Source organism: Lathamus discolor, chromosome 3 (assembly GCF_037157495.1).
Source record: "Lathamus discolor isolate bLatDis1 chromosome 3, bLatDis1.hap1, whole genome shotgun sequence".
In the NCBI taxonomy this organism is placed as follows: Eukaryota; Metazoa; Chordata; class Aves; order Psittaciformes; family Psittacidae; genus Lathamus; species Lathamus discolor.
The window spans coordinates 152,024,169-152,041,922 of NC_088886.1; the positions used below are offsets into that span (position 1 = coordinate 152,024,169).

Genomic DNA, 17,754 nt, shown 5'->3' on the forward strand with positions numbered 1-17,754 from the left:
GAGCACTGTTAATATTACACTGATAATATATGGCTGATCTGCTGTACAGTGAGGTGAGGCCTCCATCAGCCCCAAGTGCCATGACGAAAGCACAAGGTCTGACTGGAGAACAGCTCTGGCTCCTGGCTCTTAGTGCCAGCAGACCCAGGGTGCAGAGGGAAGGGTCTGTGTGCTCTGTGCACCTGAAACAAAACCACCCTGTGACAACGCGGCTTTGTGATGGGCTCCGTTAGAGCAGCCCTTTTCACACCGTGTTCCTCGCGCTCTCTGTGATCGGTGAGGTACCACCGTGGGTATAACCAAGCAACTCTTGTCATTGCAGGAGAGGGAGCGGCGATCGCCTGCCATCAACTTCCATCACGGCCCCTTTACAGAGGGGAAAAGCCCTCTCCAGGTGTACTGCGAGGCAGAAGGTGTAACAGTAAGGGATCCTCCTGTCATGTTTTCCTTCCCCTCAGTGAAGCCAGGCGCTCTGTTCTGACTCCTGCTTTTCCATTTCTCTCTTGTTAGGACATAGTAGTAGCAGAGCTGATGAAAAAGTTGGACATTTTAGGGGATAACGCCGTAAGTGTATGTTCCTTTAATAAATTGTGCATGCTTTGGTCAGTGTTAGTCCTCATGTGAAGCTAGCAAAGCCTGCTGGGGTTGCTGCTGCGCAGCCTGTCCTGCAGCCAAAGCACGGGGCTGTGAGCTCAGCATTCCCTGGCTCTTCACGGGGTGGTTACAGGCTCCTGGCAGTGCCATGCGGGACCCTGGTGCCACAGCATTGCTCTGAGTGTTCCAATGGTTTGGAAAATATTTTGCATTGTGTTCAGTTTCTTCTGGCCACCGTCCCCACAGGCTCCTTTGTTGCTTACTCTGCCTCTGCTTTGCTTTGCTTTGGCATCCTGGCAGCTCTGTGTTCTGCTTTGCCTAAACCCCATAAACCTTTGGTAGCAACCAGGATATTGAACAAAAAGCTACAACAGCAGCATGAGAAGAAGCAGCAAATAATAAGGAACTTGAAAGTATTTCTCTTTTAGCCAGTGGAAGTGAGTAATTACAATACAGTTAGGTATTTAGAAGGTATATAAGCCCTTGTGTACTTGCTCCCGGCACTCCCATCTGTAAGCATAGCAACAGAGCCCATGGCTGCGCAAGCAGAGGGGAGCAGAGCCCTTGGCCACTGCAGGGGGACCCCACCACTGGCTCTGCCAAAAGCCATCAGCTTACTAATTATGGGAATGACAGCCCATGGCTCTCTGGATCGGAACAAACGTGGCTCCAGACCGGAGGGATTCCTTCCTCCTGGGGTATTTATGGTCCGAGTACGACCGAAGTTTGGAATCAAATACAGAACATGGTTTCCGTACTTTAGTGTTTTAAAACAGCAGCAAATCCTGGATTGAAAAGCCGACATCTTCACAGATACTTTCCAAAATCACGGCTTTGCCCCCAAAATAAGGATTGTGTCTTAATGTACTGTGCATGGAACGAACTCACGGACTGACAACTGCATCTCTTCTGACAGGCACACTGTGCCAAAGCTTGGTCTTGTCTTGTGTAACTGTGTTTATTCCCTGGTCGGTAAAAACAGGCCCAGTGTCACCTGGTTTTTTGGTAAACGTGGGAATGTTGGAAGAATTGACTCTATGTATGGTAGCATTCAGCGCAAAGAGCTACACTTGGTTTTACAATGATGTTACACCACTAATTTTCCCAGTTTCTTGTTCCTTGAACATAATTTAATTTCATGTTTATTTAATAGAGCAGTGCCCAAGTAGTGGATTAATAGCAAGACACTGGGATTGGTTGTAATTCTATTCTGCTTTTGGTGCAGAATCTGACCAATGAAGAGCAAGTTGTTGTCATACAAGCAAGGACCGTCCTCACGCTGGCTGAAAAGGTAAGAACAGCACATCGAAACCAAACTCATTGGTAAATGCGTGTTGTGAGAGCACCTGGCAGCCTCAGAGCAGCTCACCTGGAGGCACGGGTGAGGTGGGTGGTGGCTTCATCACCAAATGCTGTGGTTCTTTATGTGGAATTACACTAGTTTTTGTCAAAATGAGGGTGACATTCAGGCAATACAGACAGACTTTGCTTAGATTTAAGTGTTATTTGATTAGCCAAATGATGTTAGAAGGTAAATGGCTTTGAAATCATGCTTTTTTTCCCTCAATATATATAACAGAAAATAAAAAGTAAGAATAGAGTAGGTTTTCCTCTTTTATTTAGTGAATTTAAGTGAGTAGTTGCAGTGTGTGCTGATAGCTCCTAAAGTCACAGTAAGCACTGAATACAAGGCATACTGCCTTTGCCATGTGGGCTTAATCCCCTGCTCTCTGTTTTGTGCAGTGGCTACAGCAGATAGAAGTGACAGAGTCTGCGCTGCAGCAGAAGATGCTGGACCTTGAGAACGAAAAGGTACCAAGGGAAGGAACCGTGGGAGAAGCAGCAGAAGAGCATCACAGTAGATGCCGTTGCACTGATGCCTCTTCCCCTGTCCCCAGGAGCTGTTCAGCAAGCAGAAGGGTTACCTGGATGATGAGCTCGACTTCAGGAAACAGTCCCTGGACCAAGCTCACAAGGTGAGGAAAACCAGCTGAATGATGGCATCTTGATTAACTTCCCTTGTGTAATAACGTGTGGTCTGCTCCCTATAGAAAAGCTCTGCTTTGGACAGGACTGCACATGGAGTGACCCAAGGACTAAATAGGCTGAGTCTTAAACAAACCCCTCCGTGCTCTGCACTAACAATGAGTTCCTTATGGACAGAGTTCCTTGCGTTTGGGTGGACCCTGCAGGACTAGGACCTGAACGTTAACTCAGGAAACCCAAGTTCTAATGTAGCAGAGGTTTCAGAAAATGACTGGCAAGAAAATGATGCTTTCAGTAAGTTCTCTTTTCCCTCCAATTTAGAGCTCTTAGGCTGGATATCTCCTTAGATCTTATGTTCCAGCCTCTGTAACCAGAACAGCTGGAGGCATTGTGTGGTTCTGCACACTTGAAATGAAACTGCTTTTAGGCCAGGTTCATCATTAGCTGATCCTAAGCCATTTCAGCTGTATCAAAGAATCCTGGTATGGTTTGGGTTGGAAGAGATCTCGTAGTTCCAACCCCCTGCCATAGGCAAGGACAACCATCTCCTCAGTCATCTGCTGTCTTGTTTCCTTCAATTACAGAAAAGGTCAATACATACTCATGAAAGATACACATTTGCATATCAATGTATCTCATTCTGTCAGTTCCATTTAAATCTCAAGCACAGTTACACTTTCTGAGAGGCAATGAGTATTTACACTTCTCATTCTGGATACCTGTTCTCTATTTTGATCACAAACCATCTGGGGGAGCTTTTACTCAATACATTTTCTGTCTGTAAGGATGATTTTTAAGACTGATGTTGCCACAAGCTGAGCCATAGCTGGAACCAGTGTCTGTGCACAGCATCTCCATGGCCTCCTCTGGCCTCGCTCCAGCAGCTCCACGTCCCTCTTGTGCTGCTGCCCCAGAGCTGGACCAGGGCTGCAGGGGGGGATCCCCAGAGCGCAGCAGAGGGGCAGGATCCCCTCCCTGAGCTGCTGCTCACGCTCTGGGGTGCACCCAGCACACGGGGGGTTCTGGGCTCAAGTGCAAACTGAAGCCAGCTCATGGGGAGTCACATTGGGTAATGCTGGCTCATGTTGAGGCATCACACCATGTCTGCAGGGGAAGCAATGGGCTTTACTCCCGGGCATAAAAGCAGCCTGAAAGCAGGAAGGAAGCTTTGTTCTGCCCTGAATTTAGAGTGATGAAAGCTCTTTTGATGTGTTTAATTTGTTTCACTTCCATGTTTTCTTTGTGCCCCTTGGGATGAGGAGCTGCTAATGTTCCCCACTAACTGCAGCCAACAGGATTACCAGCCATAACCACTGAGCTTCTTGCATGGTTTTCACTCCCTTGGCCGCTGGTGGGGGATTTTGCTCTGAGAAACACTTGGCTCAGGCACAGACTCCTGCTGCTGCTGCTGCTCTGGAGGCTGTGAATTCCCCCACACTCTTCTTTCTTCACAAGTCAGTGTAATCTCAGAGCACAGCAGTTGTTTAACTGAGGTTTGGGGCCCAACAGAAACACGTTTCAAACAGCAGCATTTTGTTGAGGCAGTGATGGTTAGCAAGGATGCTGGTGGTGGTTTTGTAAGTGAAAGCAGTCTTCTCCTGAGATCTGATCTCATCTTCTCACAGAGGTACCGTGGTTACTGACCCTCGGTTAGCATCCGTACCCAGAACTTCTGCCACGATACTGTTATTCTTGTAAATGCTCCTATTCTTTGGTCAGGCAGCTTCAGATGAGAATACTTGATGATTTTTAACTGAGCTGAGTTATCACACCAGACATCAACAGCTTCAAACAGCCCGTCTGGGGGTTCAGCCCACACTAGTGCAGCAGCCTCCTGAGGCCATGCAGAGCTCTGCAAGGTTCAGCCTGCACCATCACAGTCCTCTCCTGAGGCCATGGAGAGCTCTGCACGACACCAGCAGCTTTGTGGAGGGTGTGCGGAGGGGCCATGAGGGGCGGCTTTGTCTCTTGCTCTGCATCAGACTTGCTCTGTATTGATCAAAAAGGTTTCCGCTTGCTTTTGGCTTGCATGAAGGACTATCCTGGGCTCCGAGGCAGCAGACATTGTCTGGGTCACCTGCCCTAGGAGGGTGCTGGGCTTGGTGACCTGGGGAAACCTTCCCAGCCTGTTTCCCCCACACTCGTGTGTCTTGGTACATCTGGAGGGCACATCTGTCTGTGAGCAGCAGACATTTTCTGATGCAGTAAAATCCCTGCAGCCTGAGACTGCAGGAACAGAGCCCAGCTTCCAGATACATTTTTCATGAGCATAAAGCCTCTCGGAGCTGACAGCTCTGCCAGGGAGGGCTGGAAACACGCTCACACCAGGCATTTTAAGCTCATTGGTACCAAATGCTGCAAGCACACAGCAGGGACCTGTTCCTTTCTGGCAGGAGCTGGTGCTGCCCTGTCCTCTGCTGCTGCAAACAGAAAACTGAGAGACTGAGCACTGCATTTAAATACCTGCAACTCACAAAATGAGTCTTTAGAACCATTCACCCTTTTCCATTTTCATGGAATCATGGGATGGTTTGGGTTGGAAGAGACCTTAAAGCTCACCCAGCTCCAACCCCTGCCAAAGGCAGGGACCCCTTCCACTGGAGCAGCTTGCTCCAAGCCCCTGTGTCCGACCTGGCCTTGAAGTGTCCCCTTTTCACTTTTCCCTTCCCCTTTTTCTCTTTTTGATTTTTCTCTCATCCTTTTGCCTTTTCCTTTTGATTTTTTTTCTCCTTTTCCCTTTTTTCTTCCCCCTTCTCCCTTCTTGTTTTATTTTTCTTCTTGCCTTTCCTCCCTGTGGCCATCTCCCATCTCCATAAAGGAGACATTGACACCCATACATTTTTGGAGAGGCAGACTCGGCTGGGCGCAGGGGCCACCCCAGGTCCAGTGCTGCTCAGAGCATGGGATCAAAGCATCCTAAGCATTTATCCCATGTACTGAGCTTTCCTCACTGCCTGGCAGGAAGCTGAGCTCACAGCCCCTCCACCGTTCCCGTTCCCTTACCAGGGCAGGGTTTTCAGTTCCTCACAAAACCAGGCACGGTGAAGCTGACAGCCTCGTGTTGTTTTTGATCAGCAAATTCTGGAATTAGAAGCCATGCTCTATGATGCCCTGCAGCAAGAAGCTGGAGCCAAACTCTCCGAACTCCTTTCAGAAGAGGAGAAGGAGAAGCTGAAGAGCGCCGTGGAGCAATGGAAGCGGCAGGTGATGAGCGAGCTCCGGGAGAGGGATGCCCAGATCCTGCGGGAAAGGATGGAGCTCATCCAGCACGCACAGCAGGTAGGCAGTGGTGCCCGGGTGGGGTGAGACCTGGGGTGGGATGGCCCCTCAGGTGGAACGTAATGAGCTGGGAGCACCAGCCCCTCCTTAGAGCTGTACCAGAAATGGCTGCTCCTGGGTCAGGCTGTGCTTTCCCTTGGATCCGATCCCTGCAAACAGGGCACTTTGGTTTTCCCGAAAGTGTCACTTGTGCTGACAGTCACAGAGGACTCATCTCCAGCTTGAAACCCAATCTTGTTTTCTAGAAGCACAGCACATACAATTTGTATCTCCCAAACTAATGCATCTTCTGGGTATGCGTGTATTTGGTTGGTTAATAAATATTTCTTTATTTGACATCTGACAGAGAATTAAAGAGCTAGAAGAACGAATTGAAGGCCAAAAAAGACAAATAAAAGAGTTAGAGGAAAAGGTAAGGTAATGCAGATGAACAGTTCCTGTATGTGCACATGACCATCTGTTAATTTCACCTTGGCTAAGGAAACAGTCTCGGTTTGTGTGTGTCAGTGCAGTGAGTTCATGTGAGAGCACCAGGAAACATCTCGCATTGGCATCAGTCCCGTGAGAGGGAGAAGTTACCAGCTGAAACCGAGTATTTCCTTCTGCTGTCCTGCAGCACAGTCCGGAACACAGGACACAGCAGGGATGTGGGGTCCAGCTGCCCTGGGAGGGGAGCACCAGGGAGCAGAGGCTGAGGTCAGCACGTGCCTTGGTGGAGGACCTGGGACTTCTCCCTCTCGTCCCCAGCATTGCACCTGTGGCTGCGCTGGCCGGGCTTCCCCAGGGAGAACCATAGAATGGTCCTAGAACAGTTTGTGTTGAAGGGACCTCAAAGCTCCTCCAGCTCCAACCCCTGCCACGGGCAGGGACCCCTTCCACTGGAGCAGCTTGCTCCAAGCCCCTGTGTCCAACCTGGCCTTGAGCACTGCCAGGGATGGGGCAGCCACAGCTTCTCTGGGCACCCTGTGCCAGCGCCTCAGCACCCTCACAGGGAAGAGCTTCTGCCTAAGAGCTCAGCTCAGTCTCCCCTCGGGCAGGTTCAAGCCATTCCCCTTGGCCTGGCCCTACAGGCCCTTGTCCCAAGCCCCTCTCCAGGTTTCCTGCAGCCCCTTCAGGCACTGGAGCTGCTCTCAGGTCTCCCCTTAAGGAGCCTTCTCTTCTCCAGGCTGAACAGGTCCTCTGTCCTCACCTGCAGCCACAGCAGTCACTGTCACCATCATTAATGTCATCGAGCTTTCTGCAGTCAAGCCATAGCTGTTAAATTTTACCCTAAAATTATGCTCATCTGAAACCATCTATTTCTCATGGAATTGCCATGGGAGAACCTGTTCAGGTACAACAGGGCTGAGCTGGGCACTGATGCTAGACCCAGCCTTAGCACGGTTGGCTTGGGGTTGTTTTGAGGTATCACAAGAATTCAGCTGATTCTCTTCCTCCCCATTTCTCCTGAGCCCTTGGCTGTGCCCGGGGCAGAGGATGCCTCTGATCACTGTGAGGGCCATGGGGGCTCCGAGTCCTCAGAGCTTCACACTTCATTTCAACCCAGTTGTGTTGTGTTCATTTCAACCCAAGCTCTGTCTGTAAGCACAGCTTGTTTCTGAGCTGAGCACACTGTAAACTCTTAACCTTTCTTCTCTTCCATTTTCTCCTCTCTCCCCTCCCCTTTTCAGTTTCTGTTTTTGTTTTTATTCTTCTCTTTAGCTTTCATTCTTTGGTCATAGCCCTTCAGGCCGCGTGCGGAAGGTAAGCCTCGGACCACCTCCCGTCCGCCCTCTTCTTGTAAAGCCTCCCCCCGCTACTCAGGCTGCTTTGAACTGGGGGTTCTGGGTGCCCAGATGACCCCAACATGGAAATCTCTAAAGCTTTTAGAAGATGTGAAACCTGGGCCCCGCAAGCTAGAACTTGTCCAACAGGATTCCCTTCTCCAGAAGGAAGGGCAGGGAGAGATTAAAAGCCAGCAGGCTGAAAAGCAAGGAAGCTTCTAGCAAAGGAGGCAGAGCCCCCAGCCTGTGCTGACTACATCAGGGGGTTCTCCAGCTGATCCTTGCTGGAATCCATGGAAATCCACTGCCCTTCTCCCTGCATGGCTCACGGCTGGGCTGAACCTCTCCCATTGGCTTGTCCTGCTTCAGGCTGAGCTACCAGAATGCTTGGGGGCAGAATGTGTCACTTGTAAATGTTTCTCCAAGCATCATGCCGTAGGGCCCTAGATTTGCCTAAATATCCCTTTTCCCCAGGTAAATAGGAGATAAATTGCCAATCCATTTGTGCTTCCAGAGGTGGCACCACATCATGGGTGGCGTTGAGGGGAACGTTCCCCATTAGCCATCAGTGTCAATAGAAAATAACACAGACCCTTTGCTATCGGTTGTACAATTCAAATGGATAATCATAGATACAACCCTTACAGAAATTTCCTGCAGGTCATTTCTGCCCAGCTATCCTGGTCTTTGATCCACGTTTGTGTATCTTGTCTTGTTTCAGCCTGCCGAGGAGGCTACAATTACTTCTGCTGTTACTAGCAGGAAGACAGCATTGATTACCAAGGCAGAAAGAGAGACTTTGCCACTCCAAACCCCACAAACATCTCTCCTCTTTTGCTACTGGCGGTGGGAGGTGCAGCCTCTCTGGGCCTTGCAGACTGAAGCCGCACTGGGGTACGTGGCCAGTTCTGCACAGGGCACGTCTGCACCACTGAAATCTGGGTGAGCATCCTGAAGAGCCAGAACTACAGCGACAAAGAAAGCCAACCCCGCAGTGACTGCCGGAGGAAGGGCTGGCTCTGCTGCTCGAGGAGCTCTCAGCTTTACGTAAGGAGCGCTATTCTGATTCAGATAAACTGAATTCATTTCGTTCCCTGCTGAGCAGGCAGTACATTGCTTCTCTGGAGAAGTGACCGTGTCCTGGTTTATGTGTCACGCGTTTGTATTTGTTATTCCGTTAGTTCAGAGTCTGTCTTGGAAGAAGATTTTAGGAGTAACTCATGAGAAGAGAAACGCGAGTGGAAGTGAAGTGTTTCGTTCCAAGATATTCCTTCGTAACACAGGGTATGTCCAATGGTTTGCTGCGTATCCCACAAGCCCAGTCCTAGGGAAGAACATGAAGCTGAGTTCAGGAAACCCAGCTGTGGGATTCTGCTGTGTTTTCGGTAGACCATGGCCCGCAGCACAATGAAAAATGGCACAATAAATTACAATGTGCTGTCCCTGAGCGATGACCAAAGGCTTAACATTGTCCCAGCAAAAGGCTTGACCTGGGCAAGAGTGAAGGTAAAGCACGTGATCCCTGATCCACACGCTCTGGGCTGGGGGAGGCAGCGAGAGGGAAGAGAAGATCACCACTGTGAGACTGGGGAGCACAAGTACCACGAAGCCCCAGCCCAGGCAGCCGCTGCCGGAGCCAGGAAGGGAAATGGATCCTCTGGAAAAACAGGTGAAGGAGGGGAAATCCAGAAGAAATCCCACAGTGTGATTCACCCCATGCGAACCGCAGCCGAGTGCCCAAGCCTGGGGCTGCTGGGGAAGGCCAAGGCCAAGCTCCCATCTGCAGCGTTCCCTGGATGTGGAGCAGTGAAGCTCCCCGAGGCACAGGGTGGTGAAGGAACTGCCCATCCCTTGGAAGCACGAGGCAGGAGCTCCCAACAGGTAGGATGGACTGATAACTGCAACCTGTGTGTTACAGGCTTTTATGCACCCTGTACCTTCCTTTACATGGCTGGTAGCCTCTCGCTCAGGTTAAGATGCTTCTGATGAAGCGTTAGTCTTTATCTAAATGTTCTTTATTTATCTCTGGTTTAATTCAATAGTTTAGGCATTGAATTTCAGTATGATATAAACACCAATGCTGCCTTCATGGGTTTAGACCCCTCGTCACACTTAACAAAAAGTTAGTAGGGAGGCAATGAAATACACTGTGGGATTTATGCGAGCAGTCCTGCTGCTTTAGAAACAGGCATTTTAAATGGAAATACTTTTCATTTTGGATTGCAAAGACAAACAGCAGGCAGAAAAGTATTTTAATTCACATTTTCACTTTTTTTCCTAATTTACACTGTAATGAGTTACTTGGCTGGAAAACATGGGGACAGCAGCACTCCTGGCATGTGCAGTGCTCCCACTGGGTGGGAGTTCAGGGCACCCACTGTACGGAAGGAGAAAGGAGACTGGAACCAGGGTGTGCTCAGGACACCGAGCTGCTGCTTGGTGGGTTGTGCTGTTTGCAGTAGTTCTAGGACACTGCTTTAGGCCATTATCTTAGTTCCTTTAGTGTGTGCTCAAGTCATACGGGAGACTGGGGACTCCCAGGGTTAGGCAGCACTTATGTATTTCCAAAAAAGTAAGGTGTCAGTTAAACTGATCTTTCTTGATCTTCACTTTTTTTTCCAGTTATCTCAGTTAAATTTCAAGCATTTATTATAACTCAATATGATAACGGTCATATTGGGTCTGCATGCAGAGGTCCCTTTTGACACTGACAATACCGTGATTCGAAAGAAATAATATCTGAAACATGTGAAGCCCAGCTTTGCATAAGGAAAACCTGTACTTGAGGCATGAGCTTGTTCATGAGCGTGTGTATACTTTGGCAGCATGTGTCTAAGCGTATATTTAGTCAAATCTAACTGAGCATTGGGAGTTTACATGAAATCATAATTCCCAATATCTGATCTAAATCTAATAATCCTTAAATATTCTCTCCATGAAGATGGGTCGCAGCGGGGTGATGATCCAGTTTGATTCGTGACTGTAAATGTTTCCTATTGGCAATAGAAAGCAGTACTATAATTACAACCTTAATTAAACCTTCAATCTTAATTAAAACACCGAAAGTATTACTATTCAAAGAAGATTACGTACCTCTTTTCAGCAACAGAAGGATGGAGAGAAGCTCCTGTCAGGAGGGCTGCCGTGTTTGCCTGCTCCCATGGAGCAGTACTTCCTACTGCAGCAGCTATTGGAAATACCAATGGCAAATGCTCAGATCCTGATCTTTGGCACCGGATCACCAGTGTGAGTGCAGTGGGCAGGTGGCATTCCCCTGGCAAGTGTCCACCCGGGCCCTGTGGGTCACCCCCTTCTGCTCTCGTGCTGGGTATGTCCATGGCGCTGTCTGGTGTGGAGAGAATTACTGTTCTTTAAATCACTTTGTGTATTGGCTCCATAATCAAATGGCTCTGTTTTACTGGAATACTTCAGGGCTCAGAAGAGGTTGGGGTTTTTTTAAGGTCAGCAGCACACTTTGCCAGAAACAATCCACAGGGGAGATGATGAGTTACTGCAGCTGAAATTTGCCTGTAAATGCTCCATCAGCCACCTTCTCTATAGATAGAGTCACAGAGTGATTTGGGCAGGAAGAAACCTTAAAGCTCATCCAGCTGCAACCCTCTGCCATGGGCAGGGACACCTTCCACTAGAGCAGCTTGCTCCAAGCCCCATCCAACCTGGCCTTGAGCATATATACATATATATATATATACCTTCACATATTTTGAAAGGGGTTGGAAATGCTTTTGCTCACAGCAGTATACAGAGATCAGGCTAATGAACTACATGCTTAGAATACTAACTGGCAAGTCTGTGCTGTGCAGGGTGACCCAACACATCTTGGTTCAAAATGAACTGAGCAGGGGAAATTCAAGCCAGCAGGATGACTCCAATTGAGGGAGCATCATTCCCAGGAGGATATAAAGGACAGGACTCAATGGCTGCTCATTTTCACCGCACTGTAAATCTTGTGTAATGTTCTTAATCTCAGTAAAGAGCAGAATTCGGCTCAGTGAAAATGAAGTGATTTCCAGCAGATTAGTAACTGTCAATTTATATGAAAGCGTTGGGTGTCTTGCTCCCAATATTTCTGCTTTAATCTTGCAGGGGTTGTTGCAGACTGAGGTGCGTGGAACTGACAATGTCAGTCTGAATTTAGAGCAGAGCTGAGCTGATCTGGATGTCCTGGGGCAGGAAGAGCAGCATCACTGGTGCTGACGGATGGCTCCAGCACAAGGAAGGTTCCAGGCGTGTCTGGGGAAGCTCCTTCATTGTGGAGAGGTCTTGGGTTGTAAAGAGGCTGCTGCTTGCTGTTGGCTGAATCCCACAGGAGCACACTGAGCAGATCTGCTGAGGTTTCCCTGCTTCATTCCAGCAGCATCTTCTCGTTGTGCTTCCTAGGCAAGCTAAGAAAGGGCAGGTACCTGGGACAGTCCTTTCATTTATCCCCTCTACCACAGAATAATAGAATGATTTGGGTTTAAGGGACCTTAAAGATCATCCAGTTCCAACCCCGCTGGACACAGGACTGCAGGGGGTTCTCCCCAGACCTGGGGATGCAGCCCAGCACTTCCAGGTCATCAGAAACCCCAGATAAACCTCCCCAGGAAAGGAGAACGTGTCCAAGTAACTCAGACCTGTGATTGCCTTCTGCAGATGTGTAGAGGCAGATGTAGGAGATTTTGTTCTGTCAATGGCTTTTTCTGATGAGATTGCCCCAATGGCCAGTTTCCTTCTTGTTATAAACAAGAACGCACCCGAGGGATGCAGCAAATTGATGGAATGAGGGTCAGAATGGCTGTCAAAGAGATACCAGCTGGTGTTAGCAGTGCGTCATGGCCATGAAGGTAAGAGGGCTGTAGAATACTCACACATCATCAAATCAGAGCAACCTCCTCATATGAGAAGAGTGACCATAGAATCCTAAAGGCTGTAAATGTATAGTTTATCATGTTTCTGAGGGTGTTAACTGTAGCCAAGCTGCCTAAAACCTGCTGTGGAAGGTCAGTAGGCAGCAGCAGGATGTTTCAGTTAGATCAGGCAGCAGCATCAGCCTGGAGGAGCCAGGGCTCCTTATCAGGGCTGTGATGGAGGCTGACGTCTGCCCCTGACCGCTCGCCCTTGGCTGCCTTTCCCCCCGGAGCAGCCGGAGCCACGGTCTGGGTGTCAGCCTGTGTTTTCCACATTAGATCCACATTTACAGCTTGACTGGGTGCCCCCAGCTTGGAAACCCTCCCCTTTAAATGTCCTGTGAGAGTGCTGCAGCTGATCCCTATCTGAGACCTGGAGATCTATAACAAGAAATGATGCTTGCGAGCAGCCAGGTTCTGGACAGATTGCAATGGGTTTATTATTTTCCTGTCTTTCAGAGCTGTGTCAGTTATTCATAGAATCCCAGCCTGATTTGGGTTGGAGGGGACCTCAAAGCTCCTCCAGCTCCAACCCCTGCCACGGGCAGGGACCCCTTCCACTGGAGCAGCTTGCTCCAAGCCCCTGTGTCCAACCTGGCTTTGTCTGCAGGTTTCAGGAGTCCCCAGATACAAAATTCTTGATCCCAAGCAGCCGCTGGAGATGCTCTCTGTTAAAGGCTCTATTTCCCAATGGAAATCTTCAGCCCTGCCAGCTCCAACAGCATCAGGGACTCCAGCCATAAACACAGTGCTCTCCATTACACATAGATCTCTGTGAGGGTCATGTGCTGACAGAGCTTTTAAACCCTCACTATTGCAGCTACAGAAGACAAATACTTTAAATTCTTTCACTGGAAAGCAAATTGCTGCTATTTATCATTTCTGGGTATGTAACCAATAGTGACATCTCGTATCTATAACGCAACATGTACACATATTTTATAGCTATCACACCATGTTTTCCAACACCATAATGACTGCCTTCTGATAGGTTTGTCTTTTTATAAACCATTCTAATGTCATTTACCAACTATATGTAAACGTATTGCAAATTCACTCATAAGCATTCGTTACCCAAGTGAAATACCCCCATAATTAAGGGGTGAAAGCAGCTATTACAGAAAACGAGGTTTCTAAAGGGCAAAACAAGCAGTGCAGGATCAGCCACTATTCTAAAAGCAGTGCATGCTTAATACAGATAAATTTAACCTGATCTGGTGGGAGTACAAGAGCCAAGGCCGAGCTGCCACGTGCTGCTCTTCAGATGGAAAAGGAGTTGTCAAATAGCTTTAATTATAAGTCTTCTTGTCATTCTCTGTTACACACTGCTTGGGAATCCAGCCTGACAGCAAAATGCTATACACTTCTATTACTGTATATATATGTGTGTATGTGTGTGTGTGTGTGGAGAATGAATAGTATCCAGCTTATTCCCAAAAGACTTTATCCCAAATAATTAATCTGTAGTGGAATTAGCCTTTTAAAATGCTGCTGTTAAGCATCAAAGGATCAGCTCTATTGAGCCCTGTAGCAGAAGATCCTGGTGGATCTGTGTCAAGCTCCTCCTATGGTTGTTAAGAGGAGGTGAGAAAGGTAGATCCTGGGGGAAGACCTTTAACCTGCCCGAGGGGAGACTGAGCTGAGCTCTTAGGCAGAAGCTCTTCCCTGTGAGGGTGCTGAGGCGCTGGCACAGGGTGCCCAGAGAAGCTGTGGCTGCCCCATCCCTGGCAGTGCTCAAGGCCAGGTTGGACACAGGGGCTTGGAGCAAGCTGCTCCAGTGGAAGGGGTCCCTGCCCATGGCAGGGGTTGGAGCTGGAGGAGCTTTGAGGTCCCTTCAACACAAACCAGGCTGGGATTCTATAAGTGGGCCATAAATTTGCCCATGCTTGTGGATCTAGTGGGAGAGGAGGGGAAGGTACAGAGGAGGTCAAGCCAGGCCCATTTTCCTCAACGTGAATATGGAACTCCAGCTCTCTATTCCCAGCTGGCAGGCAGTGAAGCACAGGTCACCTCCTGGTGACATTCACCACACAGTGTTAGGGCACTCAAGCAAATATTATTTCCCATTTTCAGTCAATTTAAACTTGCACCCATGTTTCAACTGATTCTTAACTCTGCTTACCGTATGCAGGGAAAGCTGGTGCGAGTATTCATGTAGTAGGTGTGCTGCCTTTGTGGTTGGTTTAGTCGCTTTTTTGTTGTTCCCTGGACATTCCTTAGGTTCTTCCCAGTAATTATAAGAGATGCACATCCAGGTTTCCCTCTCAGCCATATGGTAACTCATGCTGCTGTCACAGGTCAGTGCTGGCCATGAGGCAGATGGCCCGTGGCTGAGCATCACCAGGATGGCCTCATTCAAACCCATCCTCACTCCATCCTGGGGGCACGCAACTGGCGCAGGCACATGGAATGGGATTTACAGCTCAGGTGGTGGGTTTAAACATAGGCCCAGCAAATCTCCCTAGTACCAGTTAGAAATAAGGAAACAGAGATAGATGAGATAGAGATAGATAGATGATAGAGATAGAGATAGATAGATGATAGAGATAGACAGAGATATAGAGATAGAGATAGATAGAGATAGAGATAAGGAAGTAAATATATATATCCTTTCATTGCAGCCTTGGCAAGAGGCTGTGCATATAATAACAGGCGGGTAATGGAGGCAATAATTCCTTCTGCATATGAAACGTTACCCATAATCTTTGATGAATTGCATCTCTGGACTGCTGTATTGCAGTGAAGCTGCAGTTTTCACCAGCAGTGAATGCTCAGCATATTCCAGCTCCATCCATTTCCATTTTAAATGCTTCTTTTGTCCCATTTTTACAGTTTTCTGGAACAAAATAAATCTCTCCAGCAGCTGCTGGCGTGGCGAGAGGATAACTGTGCTCCTGTTAAATCAACCAGCTCCAGCCCTGGAGGCAGCGCGCGGGCAGCACTGAAGTGACACGTGCAGTGGCAGTGGATGTGATCTGCACTGAACGTGCAGCACCATCCTTTGTTTCTGTGTAGACTCGTGGTGACTCCTCACCCTGTCCGGTGCTGCCTTCTTGGTGAAGTGGCACCTTTAACATTCACTGCGATTCACTCTCGGTTCCTCCAAGTTCGGTGTCCTTTTAGGAATTGCCTATTAACATTCTGGAGGTTTGGTTTTCCCCATGTGAGCAGCGTGCTCCCTGTCTCGAGGATGCTGGGGAAGGGAAAGAAGAGCTGCAGGAGCCACAGGCTGGGCAGTGGAAGGGTTGGGGAGGGTTAATTCATCCCTGCACAGGGCAGGGGGCTGAGCTGGGGAAGAGGGGTCCATGGCCTGTGGGTGAGGTTTGAGGAGAAGGGATAGGGAACGGGGGTCTCTCCCTTCCTAGTCATTGGCTGAACTATTCTGCTTTCCCTGTATTTGCCCTAAAAGTTCCCCTTCCCTCCAGTGCTGGTCTCATAGCAAAGTGGGAAACAGAAAATGATGGAGAATGGCCCAAGTACAGAGCACAGGAGGTGACAGAGCAGCCCAAAGGAAGACACCCTTTCCACCCTGTCCACCCTGTCCACCCTTTCACCATTTCCACCCAAGCACAGGACATCCTTCCATGCTGCCTCTCCTCAGTGCGGAGGTGGCATTTGGCTCCCTGGGTTGTTAACTTGTCCTCTCCACAGCGCAGCTCCTTCCTCTGTTACACCCCGGCTGACCAGCAGGATCAGCTATCCCTGAAGGAGCTCACACTGCTGCGCTGGCTCCTTGACCTCCTCTCTGCCTGGCAGCAGAACACAGCATCTCTCGCTCTCCTGGTGACACACAGAGATGTGTGCCCATGCGGGACGGCCACGGAATCCTGGGTTTGGAAGGCGGGAGGTTCACTGCTGCTCGGAGGGCATGGTTCATGAGGCAGCTTTTGCCAGCTTGGAAATTCAGCCAGACTTGGCTTGGCTTTCATTGCGATGGCAAGAATGAGCCGTGCCCCTCCTGGTGAATGATAACCAGCAAACACATCATCTGATTGCTGTTTGCTGGCCACAGTGCAGAGGTGGCCGTGTCTCAGCATGTTGCAAGTCACTCCTCGTGCCCTCACTCTCTTTCGGGGTCATCCACATCCCCTCAGTAATTCCTGTGACCCGTGTTCTGCACCTGTGGATGCTCCGAAGGGGAACCTGTGAGTGATGCTCAGGAAAGATACCTGAGAACCTGCATGACGATGGATGGAGCACGTTTTAAATTCATAGAACCACGGAATCCCAGACTGGTTTGGGTCGGAAGGGCCCGTAAAGCTTCTCCAGTTCCAACCCCTGCCATGGGCAGGGACCCCTTCCACTAGGGCCATGGCGGGGTTCTGGGCTCAAGCGCTCACTGAAGCTGGGTCATGGGGGACTTCCCACCCAACACCCTAAGTCCTTCTCCTCAGGCTGCTCCATCCAGTCTCCCCCAGCCTGGGTTTGTGCTGGGATTGCCCAGACAAGGGGCAGGACCTTGCACTTGGCCTGGTTGAACTCCCTGATGTCCATTAGCATCACGATGTCCTGAGTGTTACATGAATACTGTTAGGGGAGCACTGCTGCGGAAAGAATAATGCTATAATGTATGGGCAGCCTATAGTAAATACGCATTTAACATTCAATAAATGATCTATTTCTTTTCAGAGAAACCCCAGCAGCTGGTGAGTGTACTGCAGCTGTAGACTTTGAGAGCTGCCTCACACACAGCAACCCCCATGGGATGGATACTCTCAGCGCTGGGACTAAAACCCATGTGTTACAGAGCTGTAGTTAATCCTTGTATTTCTCTCTCCTGCAGGTGCCTGCACCCCCCCCCAAACCTTGTGTTGAGTTTACAAAGCTATGAAGAAAGTTCCTCGATACCGAAATTCCACAGACTCCAGGTCTTGTACGCCCATCGTCTGTTTCAAAGCGGGCAGTGTGAAGAGCTGAGGGAGCTGAACTACAAACACGTAAGAAAATGCGGTGCTCAGAGGAGCGACCCGTTTGTACTGAAGCATTTTAAGCCAAAGGTGATGGATTTTGATACTGGCACATGGTTGTTTCATAAAAGCGATTTAACAGATTCCAGCTCTATCAGATATAAATACCAGTATTGGGATTATGTGATGAGCTGCAGTTTCACTTCTGCATCTCGTGCTTAAAACGTGTGTATTTTGGGTTCTACTGAAGTACTTAATGTCTTACAATACTTCACTGGAAGACCTGCAGACAGCAGCTGAGGGAACCCCCGCAGC

At 49.1% G+C, this 17,754-nt stretch overlaps 1 protein-coding gene across 7 annotated transcripts in view; it reads left to right on the forward strand.

Annotated features, from left to right (window-relative positions):
* Positions 1-17,335, forward strand: part of JAKMIP3 (Janus kinase and microtubule interacting protein 3) — an 88,267-nt gene extending 70,932 nt beyond the window's left edge. For 2 of the 7 annotated variants that reach the window (XM_065672493.1, XM_065672494.1), the window contains exons 18-26: positions 323-421; positions 511-564; positions 1,820-1,885; positions 2,338-2,406; positions 2,493-2,570; positions 5,656-5,859; positions 6,206-6,271; positions 7,530-7,602; positions 8,344-8,365. In XM_065672493.1, the coding sequence (XP_065528565.1) occupies positions 323-421; positions 511-564; positions 1,820-1,885; positions 2,338-2,406; positions 2,493-2,570; positions 5,656-5,859; positions 6,206-6,271; positions 7,530-7,580 (687 nt within the window). In that variant the 3' untranslated portion in view covers positions 7,581-7,602; positions 8,344-8,365. Of the gene's footprint in view, positions 1-322; positions 422-510; positions 571-1,819; positions 1,886-2,337; positions 2,407-2,492; positions 2,571-5,655; positions 5,860-6,205; positions 6,272-7,529; positions 7,603-8,343; positions 9,504-17,315 lie in introns of those variants that run through there. The other 5 variants (XM_065672490.1, XM_065672496.1, XM_065672497.1 and 2 more) reach the window with 4 other exon arrangements.
* The last annotated feature ends 419 nt before the right edge of the window (positions 17,336-17,754 follow it).